Source organism: Heteronotia binoei, chromosome 3 (genome assembly GCF_032191835.1).
Source record: "Heteronotia binoei isolate CCM8104 ecotype False Entrance Well chromosome 3, APGP_CSIRO_Hbin_v1, whole genome shotgun sequence".
Classification (NCBI taxonomy): Eukaryota; Metazoa; Chordata; class Lepidosauria; order Squamata; family Gekkonidae; genus Heteronotia; species Heteronotia binoei.
The window spans coordinates 21,045,487-21,063,228 of record NC_083225.1 but is presented as its reverse complement, the minus strand read 5'-3'; the positions used below and the strand labels follow the sequence as shown (position 1 = coordinate 21,063,228).

General features: G+C 48.1%; 1 protein-coding gene across 1 annotated transcript; it reads right to left on the bottom strand.

Moving 5' to 3' along the window:
• Nucleotides 1–5,087: 5,087 nt before the first annotated feature.
• Nucleotides 5,088–17,028, bottom strand: CCDC122 (coiled-coil domain containing 122). The gene is made up of 4 exons (XM_060235229.1): nt 16,915–17,028; nt 12,637–13,035; nt 7,556–7,672; nt 5,088–5,228 (listed from the first exon to the last, which is right to left on the bottom strand). The coding sequence occupies exons 1-4, from the start codon at nt 17,026–17,028 to the stop codon at nt 5,088–5,090; spliced, it is 771 nt and encodes a 256-aa protein (XP_060091212.1).
• Between the last annotated feature and the right edge of the window lie 714 nt (nt 17,029–17,742).

Below are 17,742 nucleotides of genomic sequence, written 5' to 3'. Positions count from 1 at the left end.
TTGGGTCAGCCATAGCTCTAATAGAGAGCCAGTTTGGTGTAGTGGTTAAGTGTGCGGACTCTTATCTGGGAGAACTGAGTTTGATTCCCCACTCCTCCACTTGCACCTGCTGGAATGGCCTTGGGTCAGCCATAGCTCTGGCAGAGGTTGGCCTTGAAAGGGTCGCAGCTGTGAGAGTTCTCTCAGCCCCACCCACCTCACAGGGTGTCTGTTGTGGGGGAGGAAGGGAAAGGAGATTGTGAGCTGCTCTGAGGTTCTGAGATTCAGAGTGAGGGGCGGGATACAAATCCGATATCTTCTTCTTCTTCCAGGCTAGACTACTATAACTCACTCTACATAGGTCTGCCCTTGAGGCTGACCCAGAAGCTCCAACTGATCCAGAACATGGCTGTGTGGGTCCTTACTGGGATCCCCCGTATGACACGAAGTCAACCTCGGCTGCGCAAGCTACACTGGCTTCCATTGGCGCACCGGATCCAGTTCAAGGTTATGGTAACCTTCAAGGCCCTTAATGGTGTGGGACCCCCAAGTAGCCTTGGGACTGCCTCTCCTGATGTACTCCTAGAAGAACCTTGCACTGAGGAGATAACTCAGTGGTCGTCCCCAACCTGAGAGACATCTGGCTTTCTCTGCCCTGGCGCCTACCTGGTGGAACTCCCTGCCAAACAATGCCCACGCCCTGTGGGACTTAATGCAGTTCTGCAGGGCATGTAAGGCAGGGATGTTCTGCCAGATGTTTGGTTGAGGGCAGCAATGATTACTCCTGTGGTCTGGCTCCCCTCTTCCTCCGCCTTCCTCCGCTACGAGGCAATAGCACTTCCTTGGAATTATCGCCATCAGACTGCCTTAAGTTGCTGTTATGTATTATTTTAACTTTGAAACCTTTGTAAATTTTCATTACCGTTGTATGCCACCCTGAGCCCCAGTTTTCAGGGGGAGGTGGCTTAAAAGTCTACCCCAATAAATAATAATCCCGGGCTGACTTCAAGGATGGAAGGAAGGGGCAGACAAATACCACACAAACTTGTGGAGGCTGACTTCTAGGAAATCGGAGGGATTCTGCAGAAATTTTAAAACTGTGACAAGAAAATCCCCAAATGTTACCAATTCGCAGAATTAAACGTGTGGTCTCGCCAGAGGCTCTTCAGATGTTGGCTGTTTTGAGAGAGTTCAGTGCTGCTAAAAAAATAAAGCCAGGAGTGCAAGAAAACCAGAACCAAGCTTGTTAATGAGCCGCCTTTGATTTCTTGCATTGATCCTTTCTCCTCTTCTGTACATTGTGGTGTATGCCCTTGTAGTCTTGTAAATGTTCATTGCTTATCTGCCTGATTGCTCTTTGCCCTGCCTTGAAAACCTGGGTTGATTCTTCAATAGGACATTCAAGAGGAGTCACTCCTCAAAACAGATCTGCCAGTACCAAACAGAACTTTTATCAATGCCTAACCATGCAAAGAAACCAACTCTTTAGGTCCTGAATAATACTGGTAAATGGCTTTTGTCCAAAGGGAAAGACAGATTTCCTTTCCAGTCACATGATAACTGAAAAGAGTTGGGGGTCTTACACAGATGACATTTGACCTGCATTTGTGGCCCAGGGAGCCAGTTTGGTGCAGTGGTTAAGTGCGTGGACTCTTATCTGGGAGAACCGGGGTTGACTCCACTTGCAGCTGCTGGAATGGTGCTTGTGTCCTGCTGAGGTCTCCGTTGTGAAGCTTCAGCAGCTCAGCAGCTTGTGGCGGCCTTTGGAGACGTGGGATGAGCGGGCTTTCCACTCTTGGAGCTGTCGTGTGTTCACAGGAAGGTATAAAGAATGGGAACCACCCCATTAAAGCCTGCCCTGAAAACGTGGCGATGCAACCTCACCACAGAGTCAGAAAGGACTGGTTCTTGCACAGGCCACCTTTACCTTTTTAGAAGGGAGGGACGGTGGCTCAGTGGTAGAGCATCTGCTTGGGAAGCAGAAGGTCCCAGGTTCAATCCCTGGCATCTCCAAAAAAGGGTCCAGGCAAAGAGGTGTGAAAAACCTCAGCTTGAGACCCTGGGTAGACAATACTGACTTCGATGGACCAGGAGTCTGATTCACTATAAGATGGCTTTATATGTTCATATAAAGCATGTCTAGGTCTGGCTGGGGGAGCTGTTTGAGTCCGTGCAAAGGCAAATCATTTCCACTAGGGGGCACCATCCAGCTGCATTGTAGAGCTCAGAAATGGCAAGACTCTCTCCTTAGTGCAAATAACACTGCCAGAATGCAAATGAGGATGCCGGGGGGTGGGGGGGTGGGGGTGGGATAAGCTAAATACGTGAGAACTAAACAGTGTAATTCCCTAAATCCCAATTGGAAAATGCTCAGGCAAGTCAGCTGTGACACTCCCACCAGGGCGCTGAGACAGGATGAGACATTCGAGGCTTTCTACAGAATCTGCAAAATGTTAGGGGGGGACGAGGACTGGACGTGGCTAGTTCTAATAAGCAGACTCTGAACTGCAGCTCAGTGGCGTGGGGGACGGGGGTGTCTGTGGACTGAGCTGTGCAAGATAAGAAACATGGCATTCAACTAAGTACCTCTCTCTGTCTTCCGTGGCCCATTTCGGCAAATACCAGAGTCCTCTGGGAGTCCATATCCTAAGTGGTAGCTAGAGATGCCAGCCTCATCGTACAGTCCAAGAAACTGCCTGTTTATTTTGTTCTCCAACATTATGGCCTAGGAATACTGCAGATTTCCAGAACCTTCTTTGAAAAAGTGTCAGAAACAGCTACAGGCTCCTTCAGAGGTGGCATTAAGAAGTCAGTGAAAAAAAACATCACATGCGGGCTTTTTGCACAAGCACGTTGCATCTTTGAAAATATTAAGAGGGCACATTAAGAAGTTGAGGAAAAACATATGAGGACTTTTTGCAAAGGCACTTTGAAAATATTGGCGCTTTATATCGAAGACCATTGGCAAGGCCTATGATATTTGCATGCACTGTGAAAGTCGTGAATGTTTTGTGGGCTATAAATAATTGTATACATGATGTGAGCATACCTTGCTGACATTCCTATATGTTAGAGACTGATATATGTCTCCTTTAAAAAATGTCGACTCTGAAAAATAAAGAGGCATTGAATTTTCTATAATAACTTATTCATTAATTTTGTTCATGGTCTTTCTTGGATTGCAGCCTCCGGGTGGGGCCTGGGGATCCTCCAGAATTCCAGCTCCTCTCCAGACTGCGGAGATCAGTTGCCCCTGGAGGAAATGGATGCTTTGGAGGCTGGGCTGTGTGGCATTGCACCCCACTGAGTTCCTGTCCTTCTCCGGCTCCACTCCGAAATCTCCAGGCGTTTCCCAACCCGGATCTGGCAACCCTACCCCCACCCCTGCGAGTGGCCAGGAGACCCGGCAGTCCTAGTAGTAGCAGGATAAGACAACCTCTGCCCCCCCCAGAAGAAAAGGGTGGAGCGCAGAAGCAAGGGGTGGAATTGGGGTTCCGGGGGCTGCCGCTTTAAGACTGTCAAGCAAGCTTGTGGTGTTGACTTGGGCTGGCCATGGCTCTCTGGGGCCTTAGTCAGAATGAGCCCATTCCTGCTTCTGTGGGTCTTTTAAAGTAGAAATACCAGGGAGGGCACCTGTGCCAAGGCCTTTCTAGCACTGCCAGCCGACAGATGTGCCAGGAAGGCTGCCTCTGATGATATCAAACAGGGGAAGTTGTAGAGACAGGGGGGGTGGGGAGGAATCCTAGGGCTGCCTGCTGTGAATCTCTTGCTGCAATCCCTTATGAATTATTTCTGAGCTGTTACAGATTCTGATTGCGATAGTAATTAACGTTTGCTGCCTCCATTCAACCATCTTTAGGCGTTTTATTAAATATAAAACGATGCCGGTAACAGTTATGAAGAAAAACTGGAATGTCATGTTAAAAACAAGCCTGGTCGCCTAAGTCAATGATTTCTAAAATAAAGCAATTGTTTTCTTAACAAATATTCAGTTACAGACTGTAAAGGCTGAAGCACAGGAACAAAAAGACAAGATAGATTCGCGAAGAGGAACATGAACAAGGTAATTAGTGCCAAGCAAGAGCCTGCTAATCTCCCTGCGCGCCCCCCCCCCCCCCGCTCCCACATTTGAATAGGCTGTTTCTGTTCAGGTTCATTTAGCGCTTATCATCTCTTTTAATTATGCTGTAACGATGTTGTGACTTAAAACACCCTCTTTAAGAGTCTATTGTTATCCTCTTCTGCGAAAAGTCGAAGGAAAACATACCAGGAGAAATTAAACATACACTGCTCAAACCATCTTAGTGTATTTTTTTCGACTGAAAATATATTGTTAAAGAAATAAAAACCTGCCGTTAAAGAACAACACTGAAATATTATTCATTCATCTCCTCCTGTACGGAAAAAAAAAACCCTGACCTTACTTGAGGGCTCATTTGGCAAAGAGGGCAGGGAATTAACTCAAGGTGCTTCTTGGGTTTCCAGCAAGGACCCAGCCCAATCGCACAGCAACCCACAGGAAAGGCCCCCCCCCCCTCCAGAAATGGTTGTCCTGGCTGAACACGAAGCCAGCCTCCTATTCGGTCACATGCGGAATGAGAATAAAACATGCACTTTTTAAAAGAACACTTAATAGATCTGTTTGCGATGCTTGAGCATTTCGTTAAATTCCTGCCCCAGGAGTGATGCCAAACGGCCCCTCTCATAAGATCTCTGTCATGCTGGGCCCAGGATTACTTCTGCCACTGGCAAGCATGAAGGGAAGCATGCGGATTGGCTGAGCCTGGGACCGCTCACAGAGGGGAAACCCTTCACAGTCTGTCCTACCTCCTCTGCAAAAGAACAGGCACACAGATTCAGAGTTTCGGGAGCAGCGGTTACTTGTGCTGTGGACTGCCAGTTAATGGTTTAGGATTAACTGGTTTTATATAGGCTAATTGATTGTTATGTACGGTTACCATTCTGCCGGCAAGATGTGCATTTCTGAAAGGATGGGGGATGAGGCGGAACTTAACAGACAGGAGATAGAAAACACAGGAAAAACAGGGAACCAAAACTCTCTTTCTTCCGCACAGAGAGCCTGAACGGCCAGGCTAGCATGCAAGCAGTCACTCCAAGAGTGTTCTTAGTTCTGCCGCTCTGCTCTCCATTTGCTGGACATCCCAACGGGCCTGCCTGTGGCTGGCCTGCAATTTATTCACTTGGCAATGCAAACGTTTCAGGATAGCGCCACACCTTTTATTCTCCACCTGTTAAGGTAAGAATAAAACAACTGAGAACGACCAAATACAACAGGCAACGCTTTTGGGGTTTCGTATTAGAGAAAAATGGAATCAACACATGGAAAGGTGTGGTTTGCAAATGTGAATAGAGAAATACAAATAGATACACGGGAGCACCTTTGGAAGAACTCGATGAAGATCTCAACTTGTCAGAGTATTAAGGAGAATTGTTTTAAGATGATGTATAGGTGGTATATGACTCCGAAAAAGTTGGTAGGATGAGTAAAAAGATGTCGGATAGATGTTGGAAATGTAGAAAACATGAAGGTTCTTTCTTTCACATGTGGTGGACTTGTGAAAAAGCGAAAGAGTATTGGAAGATGATACAACAAGAAATCTCCAAAATTTTGGGTTACGGCTTTAAGAAAACTGCAGAGACTTTTCTGTTTGGATTACAATTAGAAAAATTCCCAAAGGAAGACAGGACTTTAATTTGGTACTTGCTCTCAGCCGCTAGGACATTGTATGCGCAGCTGTGGAAACAAGGAAAAATACCAGAGAAATGGGATTGGATTGTGAAAGTTTTATCGTGGAGTGAGATGGACAAATTAACTAAAACTTTAAGAGACTATGACTTAGATTTATTCAAAAAGGAGTGGAAGAAATTTAAAGGATATATGGAGAAAGAGTGGAACGTAAAAAGACATTGGACAATTTTTTAGTATTAATTAAAAGTATTAATTTTTGATAGATTAGTGGTACCTTTTGAATTGAACTTAAATTTATAACTTTGGGGAAGTCAATATCGGAGGGAGGGGGGGTGAAATATCATATGGGTTAGTATAGAAAAAAGATAATTAAATATTGTAACCATATGTTATTAATAAATTGTTAAAACACAAACACATGGAAAGGTGTGGTTTTCTAACAATACATGATATTATGCAGGCAGCAGTTCTTTCGGTTTTTATGCTGACACTAATTGTAGACATGAAGAGCCCCACGGCGCAGAGTGGTAAAGCTGCAGTACTGCCGTCGGAGCCCTCTGCTCACAACCTGAGTTCAGCCCCGGCGGAAGCTGGGTTCAAGTAGCCGGCTCGAGGTTGACTCAGCCTTCCATCCTTCTGAGGTCGGTCAAATGAGTCCCCAGCTTGCTAAGGGGAAAGCGTAGACGACTGCGGAAGGCCATGGCAAACCACCCGGTAAAAAGTCTGCCGCGAAAACGTTGTGAAAGCAACGTCACCCCAGAGTCGGAAACGACTGGTGCTTGCACAGGGGACTACCTTTACCTTTTTAAATTGTAGACATATTCTAGTGGGCTCAGTACTTGGCGTTACTGATTCTTCAGGGCTGTCTTTAAATGGACTTTTCAGATTGATTCCCCCCCTCCCCCAAGGAATTACTGGTATAAACAATGTTATGATTTTTAAATAACTTCCAGTCTCCCCTGTAGCCTACAATGGGATTTCAATGGTGTGAGGGGCCGCTGATGCTCTGATGTGTGGACCCGATTCCTGTTCGCTGGTGGGATTAAAAGGAAGCTGAGCAAGAGAATGGTGGGTGTGGCCAGGATACTAATAACTTCTCATCCATAACCTTCACCTCAGACAGCAACTTCCTGTACATACTGATCTGAAAATCAAAGAAAAGTCTCAGGCGTCCAGCAGTGGGCTCTCGAGCAGAAGAAAACCAGTCACCCACCCAACTTTTTTGGCTTTTCCCTGCAGTCCCTATGCAGGGAGATGAAATCTCTTCAGCAATGCCTACAAATTTCCTTGTGGGTCATCAGGTCCCACACCTCAGTCGGAAACGACCGGTGCTTGCACAGGGGACCTTTCCTTTTCGCAGCCCCGTGGCGCAGAGTGGTAAAGCAGCAGTACTGCAGTACTGTGATCTGAACTCTCTGCTCAAGACCTGAGTTCTATCCCAGCGAAAGCTGGATTCAGGTAGCCGGCCCAAGCTTGACTCAGCCTTCCATCCTTCTGAGGTCGGTCAAATGAGTCCCCTGAAATGGGGGGGAGAGCCTCCAAACTAGGAGATCCCCTGCCCCCATCTGGGGATTGGCAACCCTACCAAGCTACCACTTAAATAATTGTTTCTGGAGCCTAGGGGAGTGACTAGAAGTTTCCAGTTAATGATAAGAAATGAGAGGATGAAAATGTGACTATTTTGAATTGCTCAGGAATTACCTCAGTTTTCACATATTTATGTCTGTGAACTCCTCCTGTTAAGGTTTGTGTTTAAACTATCGGGATGATGCAGAGATCACTGTTTATAATGAACAGCCCAGTTTCTACACTGCCTGAGCCACACCAGGGGGAAATACCCTTTCCAGTCAGAATGCTGGAACTCACCTCAATTTCCTTTCGTAGGCGAGTTTGAACATTTTTTTCATCTTGGAGTATATTTTGCTTTTGACTGACAGCTTCTTTCAATACATTAATTTCACTTTCTAAACGTGCAATTTCATCCTATACGCAGGAGAGGGAATAGCAGACAATAAGAATGATTTTTCTATTCAAATTTTTTCCCCTGATCGTCTCCTTTACTTGGGGAGGGTTCAGGGATGGCCAAACACACTGATTGCTTTTTAAAAAGCCAAGAAGACGAACATTTACATTCTGTTCATCGTCATCTTCAACACACCGCCCTGAAAAGAAACCTATTTCTGGCTACAATAAACACACTTGGAAACCCTTCCCAGTAATAGCACCTCTAAAACCCCCTGATTTCTCTCTCAGCCTACCTGTTTAGAAGCAGAACATGTCTGCGGCAGTTTCAGAAGAGGAAACCCTCCACCATTGGGGTTGCCAAGGAGAGCCTGTCAAGAAGTGGGAGGGTTGGGGGGGCAAAGCCAGTTTGGGGTAGTGGTTAAGAGCGCTGGACTCTAATCTGGTTTGATTCCCCACTCCTCCTCCGCATGCAGCCAGCGGGGTGACCCTGGCCCAGTCACCATTCTCTCTCAGAGCTCTCTCAGCCCCCACCTAACTCACAGGCTGTCTGTGGTGGGGAAAGGAAGGGACGGAGACCGCAAGCTGCTTTGAGGCTCTGAATGAAGGGCAGGGTATAAATAAAATCCCTTCTTCTTCACCATCTTCTTCAGTGTCCTGGGAGAAAATTAAAAAGAAAAACAAGGCTTTGTCTACTTACAGGAATTTCTGACCATGGAGTTTCTGATGATTCCTAAACGACCCTTTATTATTTCTGGGAATTCTAGGGATTGCCAGGAGCTCTATGGTCTGAACTTCCTGCATGGCCTTATTTTTCTTGTTTCAAATTTTTCACAAGGTCTTGTTTTTCTTTTTGATTTTTCTCCCTAGGATGGTGACCCCCCCCTCCCCGGCTCCTGTTTTTGGCCACTGGTCAAGTGAGCCCTGGGTGGGAGGGGGGGCAAGGGCACCAGCTGCCTTGGGGGTCTCCTCCTCCTGCCACAACTTGATCCACCACCCACAGGAGGCCGCAGAGCAGGGGGAAGGTTGTCTCTATTGGTTAAAAGAAGTGCCGGGATGGAAATGCTGACGTAAGAATCATTTGCAAATGCATGTATTCATACAAAGAAATCAGATTCTGCCCCCCCTCCTTTGTTTACAATTGCAAGATGCTCATATGGAAAATGGCCAGCAGTTAGCAAAAGCTCTTCGTATGACAAAGCAAAAGTATGCAGGCCCTTTTCAGCGTACACAGACTCAAACCGTGAAAGGGGGGTTTTCAATCCGTTGAGGGTGGGGAAGGGGCTGCCTCCTTCCCCCTCCCCTCTACCCCTTCCCTGCCTCCCTCTACTCTTTCTAATGCAGGTCCAAGCAGTCGAGAGAAGAGCTGAGACCAGATAAAGGGCTGAGTTTCAATGGTAGAGGATCTGCTTGGCACGTAGAAAGTCCCCGGTTCAGTCCCCAAAAGGGGCTGCAAGGGAATTGCCAATCATTTGCTGACCCCCCCACACACAAATGGCAGTGAGAAGGTGTGGTTTCATTGTTGTAGCTACAGCTTTGACCATAGCGTAGCAACAACAACAACAGGGTTTGCACATGGCTGAAGAAGAAGAAGAAGATATTGGATTTATATCCCGCCCTCCACTCCAAAGAGTCTCAGAGCGGCTCACAATCTCCTTTACCTTCCTCCCCCACAACAGACACCCTGTGAGGTGGGTGGGGCTGGAGAGGGCTCTCACAGCAGCTGCCCTTTCAATGACAACTTCTGCCAGAGCTATGGTTGACCCAAGGCCATGCTAGCAGGTGCAAGTGGAGGAGTGGGGAATCAAACCCGGTTCTCCCAGATAAGAGTCCACACACTTAACCATTACACCAAAATGGCTCTCCAAACTGGCTGGTTTCCCCACATCTCCCCCACCCCAGTTCTCCATGGCTGCCATTCCTTGCTGCCAACAAAGGGCTTTTGGTGGTGTTTTTAAACTGGTAACTGACATTAAACCTTCCCTTCCCAGCAGTGTCCGAGTCAGGGAACACAACCAGTGTGCAAATGACAAATGAGTCATTTCCCAAAGGAAAGCGGGATATTCCTGCAACAGAGCCCAGGGGAGGATCAGATACCCCCCTCATGTCTGATAAGGAGCCAGACAAAGCCTGGGAGAAGACAAAGGACAACCATCCCTTTCCCACTGCAGGAGCATCTCCTTAAGGGCCAGAATCAACATACCCTCAAGTGAGGCAGCACCAAGGCTGCCAAACTCCCGCCAGTTTGGGAGGCCCCAACCTGCCAGCAGGGAGAAGGCCTCTCAGGAGGATCCCTGCCCCCAAGGAGCCCCGTGCTCGCGCAATGTGCCCTGCCCGATGATGTCCCCCGGAAGTGATGTCATCGTGCTGGGCCCATTGTGCTTGGGATGCTCTAGGATTTGTGATCCTAGAGCGTCCCTGCACAATAGGCCCAGCACAATGACATCACTTTCCAGGTGACAACATTGCGCAGTGCATGCAAAGGGTGAGAGAGGAGTCCCCCCCCCTCCACAGCAGCGGAGGGACTCAGCAACCCTAGACTTCAGCAGCCACGCCCATAGCTTCCGTCAATCAAAAACCAAAACCATGTGGCACTAATATTTGAAAATACAATTCATTACATACAAACTACAAAGCTGAGATTCGCAGAAACTTATATACAGTTATTCAATATTATTCTTCAGTATTATTCAAATCCCCTAAATGGGAAAGCAATACACATCAAAATATAGTTTCTGTAGATCCGCAGTCACCACATCTGATGCTGGAAGCCTTGTCTTTGCACACAAACTCCATTTTGAAGACTTTCGAATGCACAGGTAGAAACCGGTTTTGGTCAAAAGACCTTCCTCAGTCTGCCGGCTTCACAGCTACACAAAAATATTAACACTCAATCTACCGTTCAAAAAGAAGAAAACATACGCGATCTCCCAGTTCTATACATACCCTCACCCCCAAGTTCTGTATTGCTTTCCCGTTTAGGAGATTTAAATTATACTGAAGAATAATATCGAATAATTGTACACAGATTTCTGTGAATCACAACTTTGTAGTTTGTATGCAATGAACTGTATTTTCAAATAACCACATGGTTATTGTTTTTGATGAACAGTATTGTTAAAAAGAGGGTTCTTTAACTGTAGACCCATAGCTTCTGGCAGAGCCCAGAGTGGCTGATCCCTGGGACAACATGCCATTTCCCTACCTGCTCCCTTGTGGTTACTTCACAACCTGTACTGCCTCCAGTGGAACACACTGCCCAGGGGCACCAGGGAAAGGGCTGTGGGCAGTGCCAGTGTCTGTTGTGAGCATGGGCAGCAGGACAGCTGGTGAACAGGATGGGGAGGGAGGAACAAGCACGTAGTAAGGGGAGACAAGGGTGAGTGAGCGGGAAGGGGGCCCCTGAGAACTCTCTGCTCACAAAATCTGGAGCTGGCCCTGCCTCTCATGGAATGCTGGATCCAGCCCAACGGACTGTATCACTGATTAGGGCTGCACTGGCTGTGTTCAAAGAGAATGACGTTTGCTGGTCTTAAGGGCAGGTCTTGAATTCAGCAGGAGCTCACAGGAGCACAGCTCCTGAACCTTTCTGAGGGTTCCCCCTCCTCCCCCTCCTCCCCACCTTGTCCATTAAATAGTAGGTGCAGCTGCATAACAATCCCTGGATTAGGAGACCAGCCAGCCACCAGGAGCTTTGCCACGCCCCCAGCAGCCCTCATTAACCCCTGGAGAAGCCCACGCCACCCCTTCTCCACTTCTTATGTGATTCTTGGTGGCGGGTGGCTTGCTGGCCTTCTGACTGTGGGTGGGGCGGCCCAGGAGAGCCCCAGGTGAGCAAGGTATGCTAGGGCTGGCTGGATCTCTAGCCAGCCCAAGCAGGTCTCACTCGCCCGGGGCTCTCCTTTCTTGCGTCAAGTTGCTTTTGCTGGGGTGGCGGTGGTACAACATACAAAGAAAAGAACAAGGAAACAAAAAGCAAAAAGCCCCACGGGAACCAGCTTCTATATCCAATTACATAACAAGAAAAACCATTCATATATAAATATTTAACCCACATATATTGCTTTCATCAAAAACAACCGTAATACTCAGTCCTTTGAACAAAAGGAAGCATTTACACCAAGAGTTCTTTTCCTTTATATGGTAAAATTGTCCAGCTTTTCCATGTAATCCTGGTGTGATATTCCAAATGATGAATCTCTCTCAATGGATGCAGCCAAATTTTCAAAGAGGAAAGGGACAAGGTTGTACTAATACCCTTGTTTCGCAAAAGCTTTTTCAAGCTATAAAAGACCTCTTGGCAGAGACTTCTTCAAGCTGCAATTAAACCTCTTGGTAGAGAGCATATTCAAGCTGTAATAGACATCTTAGCAAAGAGCTTCTTCAAGCTGCAATACACCTCTTAGCAAATTCTTAAAGCAAAGACGGTGGGGAGGGACGGTGGCTCAGTGGTAGAGCATCTGCTTGGGAAGCAGAAGGTCCCAGGTTCAATCCCTGGCATCTCCAAAAAAGGGCCCAGGCAAATAGGTGTGAAAAACCTCAGCTTGAGACCCTGGAGAGCCGCTGCCAGTCTGAGAAGACAATACTGACTTTGATGGACCAAGGGTCTGATTCAGTATAAGGCAGCTTCATATGTTCATGTTCATATGTTCAAAGGCCATCATAGCCCAACTGTTTTCTAACTGAACACCCAAAGGTGTTGGTGGTGGTGGTGGTGGCAGCATATGCTAATGAGTTATGCTAATGAGCTCCACCACCTATTTTTCTACAAAACGACCCCTGCTTAAGGGTGCCAGTGGACTCTGCTTCCGACCAACACCTGAATCTGAATGTGTGTTCAGAGTGGTTCACACATTTTCTGGCAGTAATCAGACACCATTTCAGCTGTCCTTTTACCAGATATGCCTTCAAATGAGGATTCTCTGGGACAGCGATCAGCACTTTGCACAACAGATAAAACAGCTGTAAAGGCAACCTCACTGTACCTGGACTGAGTTAGTAGCATTTCCTTCGAGATTCTGAAGAGCAGACATTAATTCCTCCTTCCTAGCAATCAGGTCTTTGACAGTGGCTCTTTTGTTAGCAACATCAACCATAAGTGGCCATTTGCTTTCTGCTTCCCCAAACCGGCATTTGTGAGCTCTGATGTTCTCACTGTAGGCCTCGTTTCTTAGCAGCATCGTTTTAAACTCTTCTTCCAATGTTTCTGTCTCAAACTTCAGCCTCAAGTTCTCAGCATACAAAGTTGCAACCTGCGTTTGCAGAGCTTCACAGTGATTGCTTGTGGCTGTTATGGCTTCTTCTTGATGAAAAGTCTGCCTTTTTACTGCCTTCGTTTCTGTTAGGAACCAACTGATTTGGGTCTCAAAGTCCTGGAGCTGAGTCTACAGAGAAAATAAATTTTATTATTTATTTACAAAATTTACATCCCGCCTTTCCGCCTTCACAAAAGCCAGCAACAAGTGACAACAGGGGTCCACTTGGCCCACCCAGGACTTTAATCAGGCCTGCGGCTTTTTTCTTCCTCCCCCCCCTTCTGTCCTCGCCCTTTGAAGCTCTCAGACTGCTGAAGTTCCCAGCTCCTTCTGCCTTGTCTGCCCACTGCAGCAGGAAACACTTCTGGGCGTGCAAAGCTGTAAAGAAAATGCAGAATGGATTTTCCATTAAGGTCACTACACCAAGCTAGACTGCTCTGGGCCCAGAAACCTTAATGGAAAATCCATCTCACGTTTTCCTTGCAACTTTGTCTTTGCTGTAATGCATTTCGGCGGAGTGCAGCTCAAGTTGTTTCACTTTCAAGCGTTTGTGCGGCCAGTTGAAACGACTGCTTGCTGGAGTTGTCTCCTTGGAAATAAAGGGTTGATACTTTGAGCCAGCTTTCTCTGCTGAATGGGCCTGAGAATTCTAGTGAGGATTCTAACCCAGGAACCCACAGCCAAAGGGGGATATTACACTGGAGAATAAGGTTGCCATGTCTGTGTTGGAAAATACCTGGAGACTTTGGGGGTAGATCCAGGAGAGGGCACAGTTTGGAGAAGGGAGGGGCCTCACCATAGTCCAATACCACAGGGTCCACCTTTCCAAGCAGCCATTTTTCTCCGAAGAGCAACATAGTGATTAGGTAGGCAGTGTCAGCGCTAACAAGCCCGCACAAGGCTGGTGCCCCAGGCAAGGCACCCCCACACCCCCTCAGTGAGGGCGAGCTCAGCAGCCTTCTGTGTTCAGTGTATGTGTGCACGCACGCACGCCAGCTCTCCATCCCTCATGTCTGTGCTCGGAAGGAAGCACAGATATGAGGGTCGGAGCAACGGTGAGTGAGCGGTGAGAAGTGTGCGTGCTGAGGCCAGAAGCCCAGTGGCAGCTGCCACCAAACTCACTATTTCTCCTGCTTCAGAGGCAGGGGCAGAACCAGCTCCCTCCCCCCAAAGCTGCACTCCAGGCAGCCGCATACGGTTGCCAATCCCCAGGTGGGGGCAGGAAATCCCCCGGTTTGGAGGCCCTCCCCCCGCTTCAGGGTCATCAGAAAGCAGGGGGAGGGGAGGGAAGTGTCTGCTGGGAAGTCTATTATTCTCTAGGGAGATTTATTCCCATAAAAAATCATGGAGAATTGATCTGCGGGTATCTGGGGCTCTGGGGGGGGGACTGTTTTTTGGGGTAGAGGCACCAAATTTTCAGTATAGCATCTAGTGCCTCTCCCCAAAATACCTTCGAAGTTTCAAAAAGATTGGACCAGGGGGTCCAATTCTATGAGACCCAAAAGAAGGTGCCCCTATCCTTCATTATTTCCTATGGAAGGAAGGCATTGAAAAGGTGTGCCATCCCTTTAAATGTGATGGCCAGAACTCCCTTTGGAGTTCAATTATGCTTGTCACAGCCTTGCTCTTGGCTCCACCCCTAATGTCTCCTGGCTCCACCCCCAAGTCTCCTGGCTCCACCCCCAAAGTCCCCAGATATTTCTTGAATTGGACTTGGCATCCCTATAGCCGCATCATGCTGCCTAATAGACGTGCAAGCTCTGTCGGTGTTTCTTCATGCCTGAAACCATATAAGAGCGTTAAAGAAGAAGAGATTGGATTTATACCCTGCCCTTCACTCACAGTCTCAGGGAGTGGCATTTCTTATCACGTACTGCCTGGTCCTTTTAAACTGGAGGTGCTGGGGATCAAACCCAGAGCCTTCTGCATGCCAAGCAGATGTTCTACTACTGAGCCACAATTCCTCCCACAACCAGGGCATGCACCACAGGGGCCAGATTTTCCCTGCCCAGGAGAGGCCATACCTGGCTTACCTGGTCAAAGCTCAGAAAAGGCATTCTTGGCCCCAGCTGCCACCCACTTATCCAGCAGGAAGCCTGGGTCCAAGAGCACCCCTGACTGTGGACCTCTTCCTTCAAGGGCACGGCCAGCCCCTCCAGAACAGGTGACATGTTGAATCCCAGGTCAGTCAGACCTTCCACTCAACAGCAGCACTTCTGCTACGCTGCATCTGTCTATCATGTTCAGTTTTGGCACCACATTTAAAGAAGGATATAGAGAAGCTGGAACGGGTCCAAATGAGGGCAATGAAGATGGTGAGGGGTCTGCAGACCAAGTCCTATGAGGAAAGGTTGAAAGAGCTGGGGATGTTTGGTGTAGTGGTTAAGTGTGTAGTGGTTAAGTGTGGGAGAAATGGGTTTGATTCCCCACTCCTCCACTTGCAGCCGCTGGAATGGCCTTGGGCCAGCCAGAGCTCCCTTATCTGGGAGAACCGGGTTTGATTCCCCACTCCTCCACTTGCAGCCGCTGGAATGGCCTTGGGTCAGCCAGAGCTCTCTTATCTGGGAGAACTGGGTTTGATTCCCCACTCCTCCACTTGCACCTGCTGGCATGGCCTTGGGTCAGCCATAGCTCTCTTATCTGGGAGAACCGGGTTTGATTCCCCACTCCTCCACTTGCACCTGCTGGCATGGCCTTGGGTCAGCCATAGCTTTCGCAGCAGTTGTCCTTGAAAGGGCAGCTTCTGTGAGAGTTCTCTCAGCCCCACCCACCTCACAGGGTGTCTGTTGTGGGGGAGGAAGTTAAAAGAGATTGTGAGCCACTCTGAGGCGCTGAGATTCAGAGTGCAGGGCGGGATATAAATCCAATATCATCATCATCATCATGCTTAGCCTGGAGAGGAGACAACTAAGACATGATATGATCACCATCTTCAAGTATTTGAAGGGCTGTCATATAGAGGATGGTGCAGAATTGTTTTCCGTTGCCCCGGAAGGACAGACCAGAATCAACGGATTGGAATTAAATCAGAAGAGTTTTCAACTAAACATAAGGAAGTATTTCCTGACAGAGCAGTTCCTTAGGGGAACAGGCTTCCTCCTTGGGAGGTGGTGGGCTCTCCTTCTTTGGGGGTTTTTAAACAGAGGCTAGATGGCCACCTGACAGCAGTGCTGATTCTGTGAATTTAGGGGGAGGTATTTGTGAGTTTCCTGCATTATGCAGGGGGTTGGACTAGATGACCCTGGAGGTCCCTTCCAACTCTATGATTCTATGACTTTGTCAGCAGTGAAGCTGCTAAGTTTTGGGATGGCACAATGTTGTTCAGGGTGGTAAAAACCAAGAAGAACTGGGATGTGTCAAGGCTGGGAAAGTGGGTGTCAGCATGGCAAATGAGGAAGTGCAAAGTAAGGCGCATTGGAGCCAAAAATCCTAACTATAAATACACCTATAAATACACCTTGGTAAACTATGTCTACACCATTCCCGGTCCAGCCACTTTCCCGATCCAGTCACTTTCTCAAAAAAACAAGAGATCAGGTTAGTCTGACATGACTTTTTCTTGAGAAAACCTTGTTGGCTCTTAGTAATCACAGCCATCCTTTCTAAATGTTCCAGGACTTATTATTTGTTCTAAAACTTTTCCAGGTATAGACATCAAGCTGATGGGTTGGTAGTTACCTGGAACCTCCTTTTCCCCCTTCTTGAAGATGGGGACAACATTTGCCCACCTACAACCTTCAGGCACCTCTCCTGTTCTCCAAGAATTCTCAAAAATAATAGCCAGAAATTACATCTATAAGCTCTTTTAATATCCTTGGATGCAGTTCATCTGGCCTTGAGGACTTTGTTTCATTTAAAGAAACGAGGTGTTTATGTACACTCCCCTATGCTGATCCTAGGTTGGAACTCCATAGCCTCATCATATGTTCAATTTTTGCCAAGTTGAGCACCGTTTCCCTCAGAAGAGAAGACTGAGGAAAAGCAGTCATCCCCTGTTCCAATTGTTACCTGCAGCCGTCCAAGCACGGCCTTGCCTTTCTCTGCCTCCGTTGCCTGGCTGTGCTGTTGCTGGGCGACTTGTTTCACCACCTCAGCTAAGGACGAGGAACTTGGGTCAGCCATGCCTTGGTGGGAAGGGCGGGATATAAATCAAACAAAGTAAAGGTAAAGTAGAAACCTCCCCTCAGCTCAGGCCTGTTTCCTTAAACCAAGAAATAAAAAAATAAGGTCTTTGTTTCCAGACCATTTATTTTTGATGTGCTGGAAATGTGGCTTTCTGGTAACCGAAGCCTTCATTAAGAAAGGGTTTGTTTTCAATTTTTTTTTTAAATGACAGTGGACCTGCTTTCCCCACTCTCCCTGCAGCCAGGCCTGGTCCAGGTGAGGGGTTGCCTGGCAACAGGGCAGGAGGAGGGGAGGGGAGGGGGCTGGTTCCTCTCCGGGTGAGGAGCGGCCAGGGGCAGCGGCAGCAGAGGGACCCCCAAGGCAGGGGGCTCTCCCGCCCGCCCCTCTTCCCAGCCCTTTCTCCCTGCGGCCATCACCAAGGCCTCGGGCGGGCCACCTGTGAGTCACTCTCCTTCAGCCCGGCCAGGGGAGGAAAGGAAGGGTTGCCCCCCCCCGGCTGCTGTGGCTCCCTAGGAGGCCCTGCTGCACTGCATGGGGGCAGCCCAGGGTTGCCAATCCCCTGGTGGGGGCAGGGAATCCCCCAGTTTGGAGGGCCCCCCCTTCAGGGTCAACAGAAAGCGTGGGGGAGGGACAGGGAAATGTCTGCTGAGTCCAGGGGTGGCCAACGGTAGCTCTCCAGATGTTTTTTGCCTACAACTCCCATCAGCCCCA

Bases quoted from the DNA above. Each gene is read 5' to 3' on its own strand.
- CCDC122 (XM_060235229.1), bottom strand. From the start codon at position 17,028: ATGGCTGACCCAAGTTCCTCGTCCTTAGCTGAGGTGGTGAAACAAGTC. The intron at 13,036-16,914 runs GTAACAATTGGA...TTTTCTCTGTAG, and splicing joins CCGTGCTTGGACGGCTGCAG to ACTCAGCTCCAGGACTTTGA. The intron at 5,229-7,555 runs GTGAGTTCCAGC...TTACCTTAACAG, and splicing joins GCCTACGAAAGGAAATTGAG to GTGGAGAATAAAAGGTGTGG.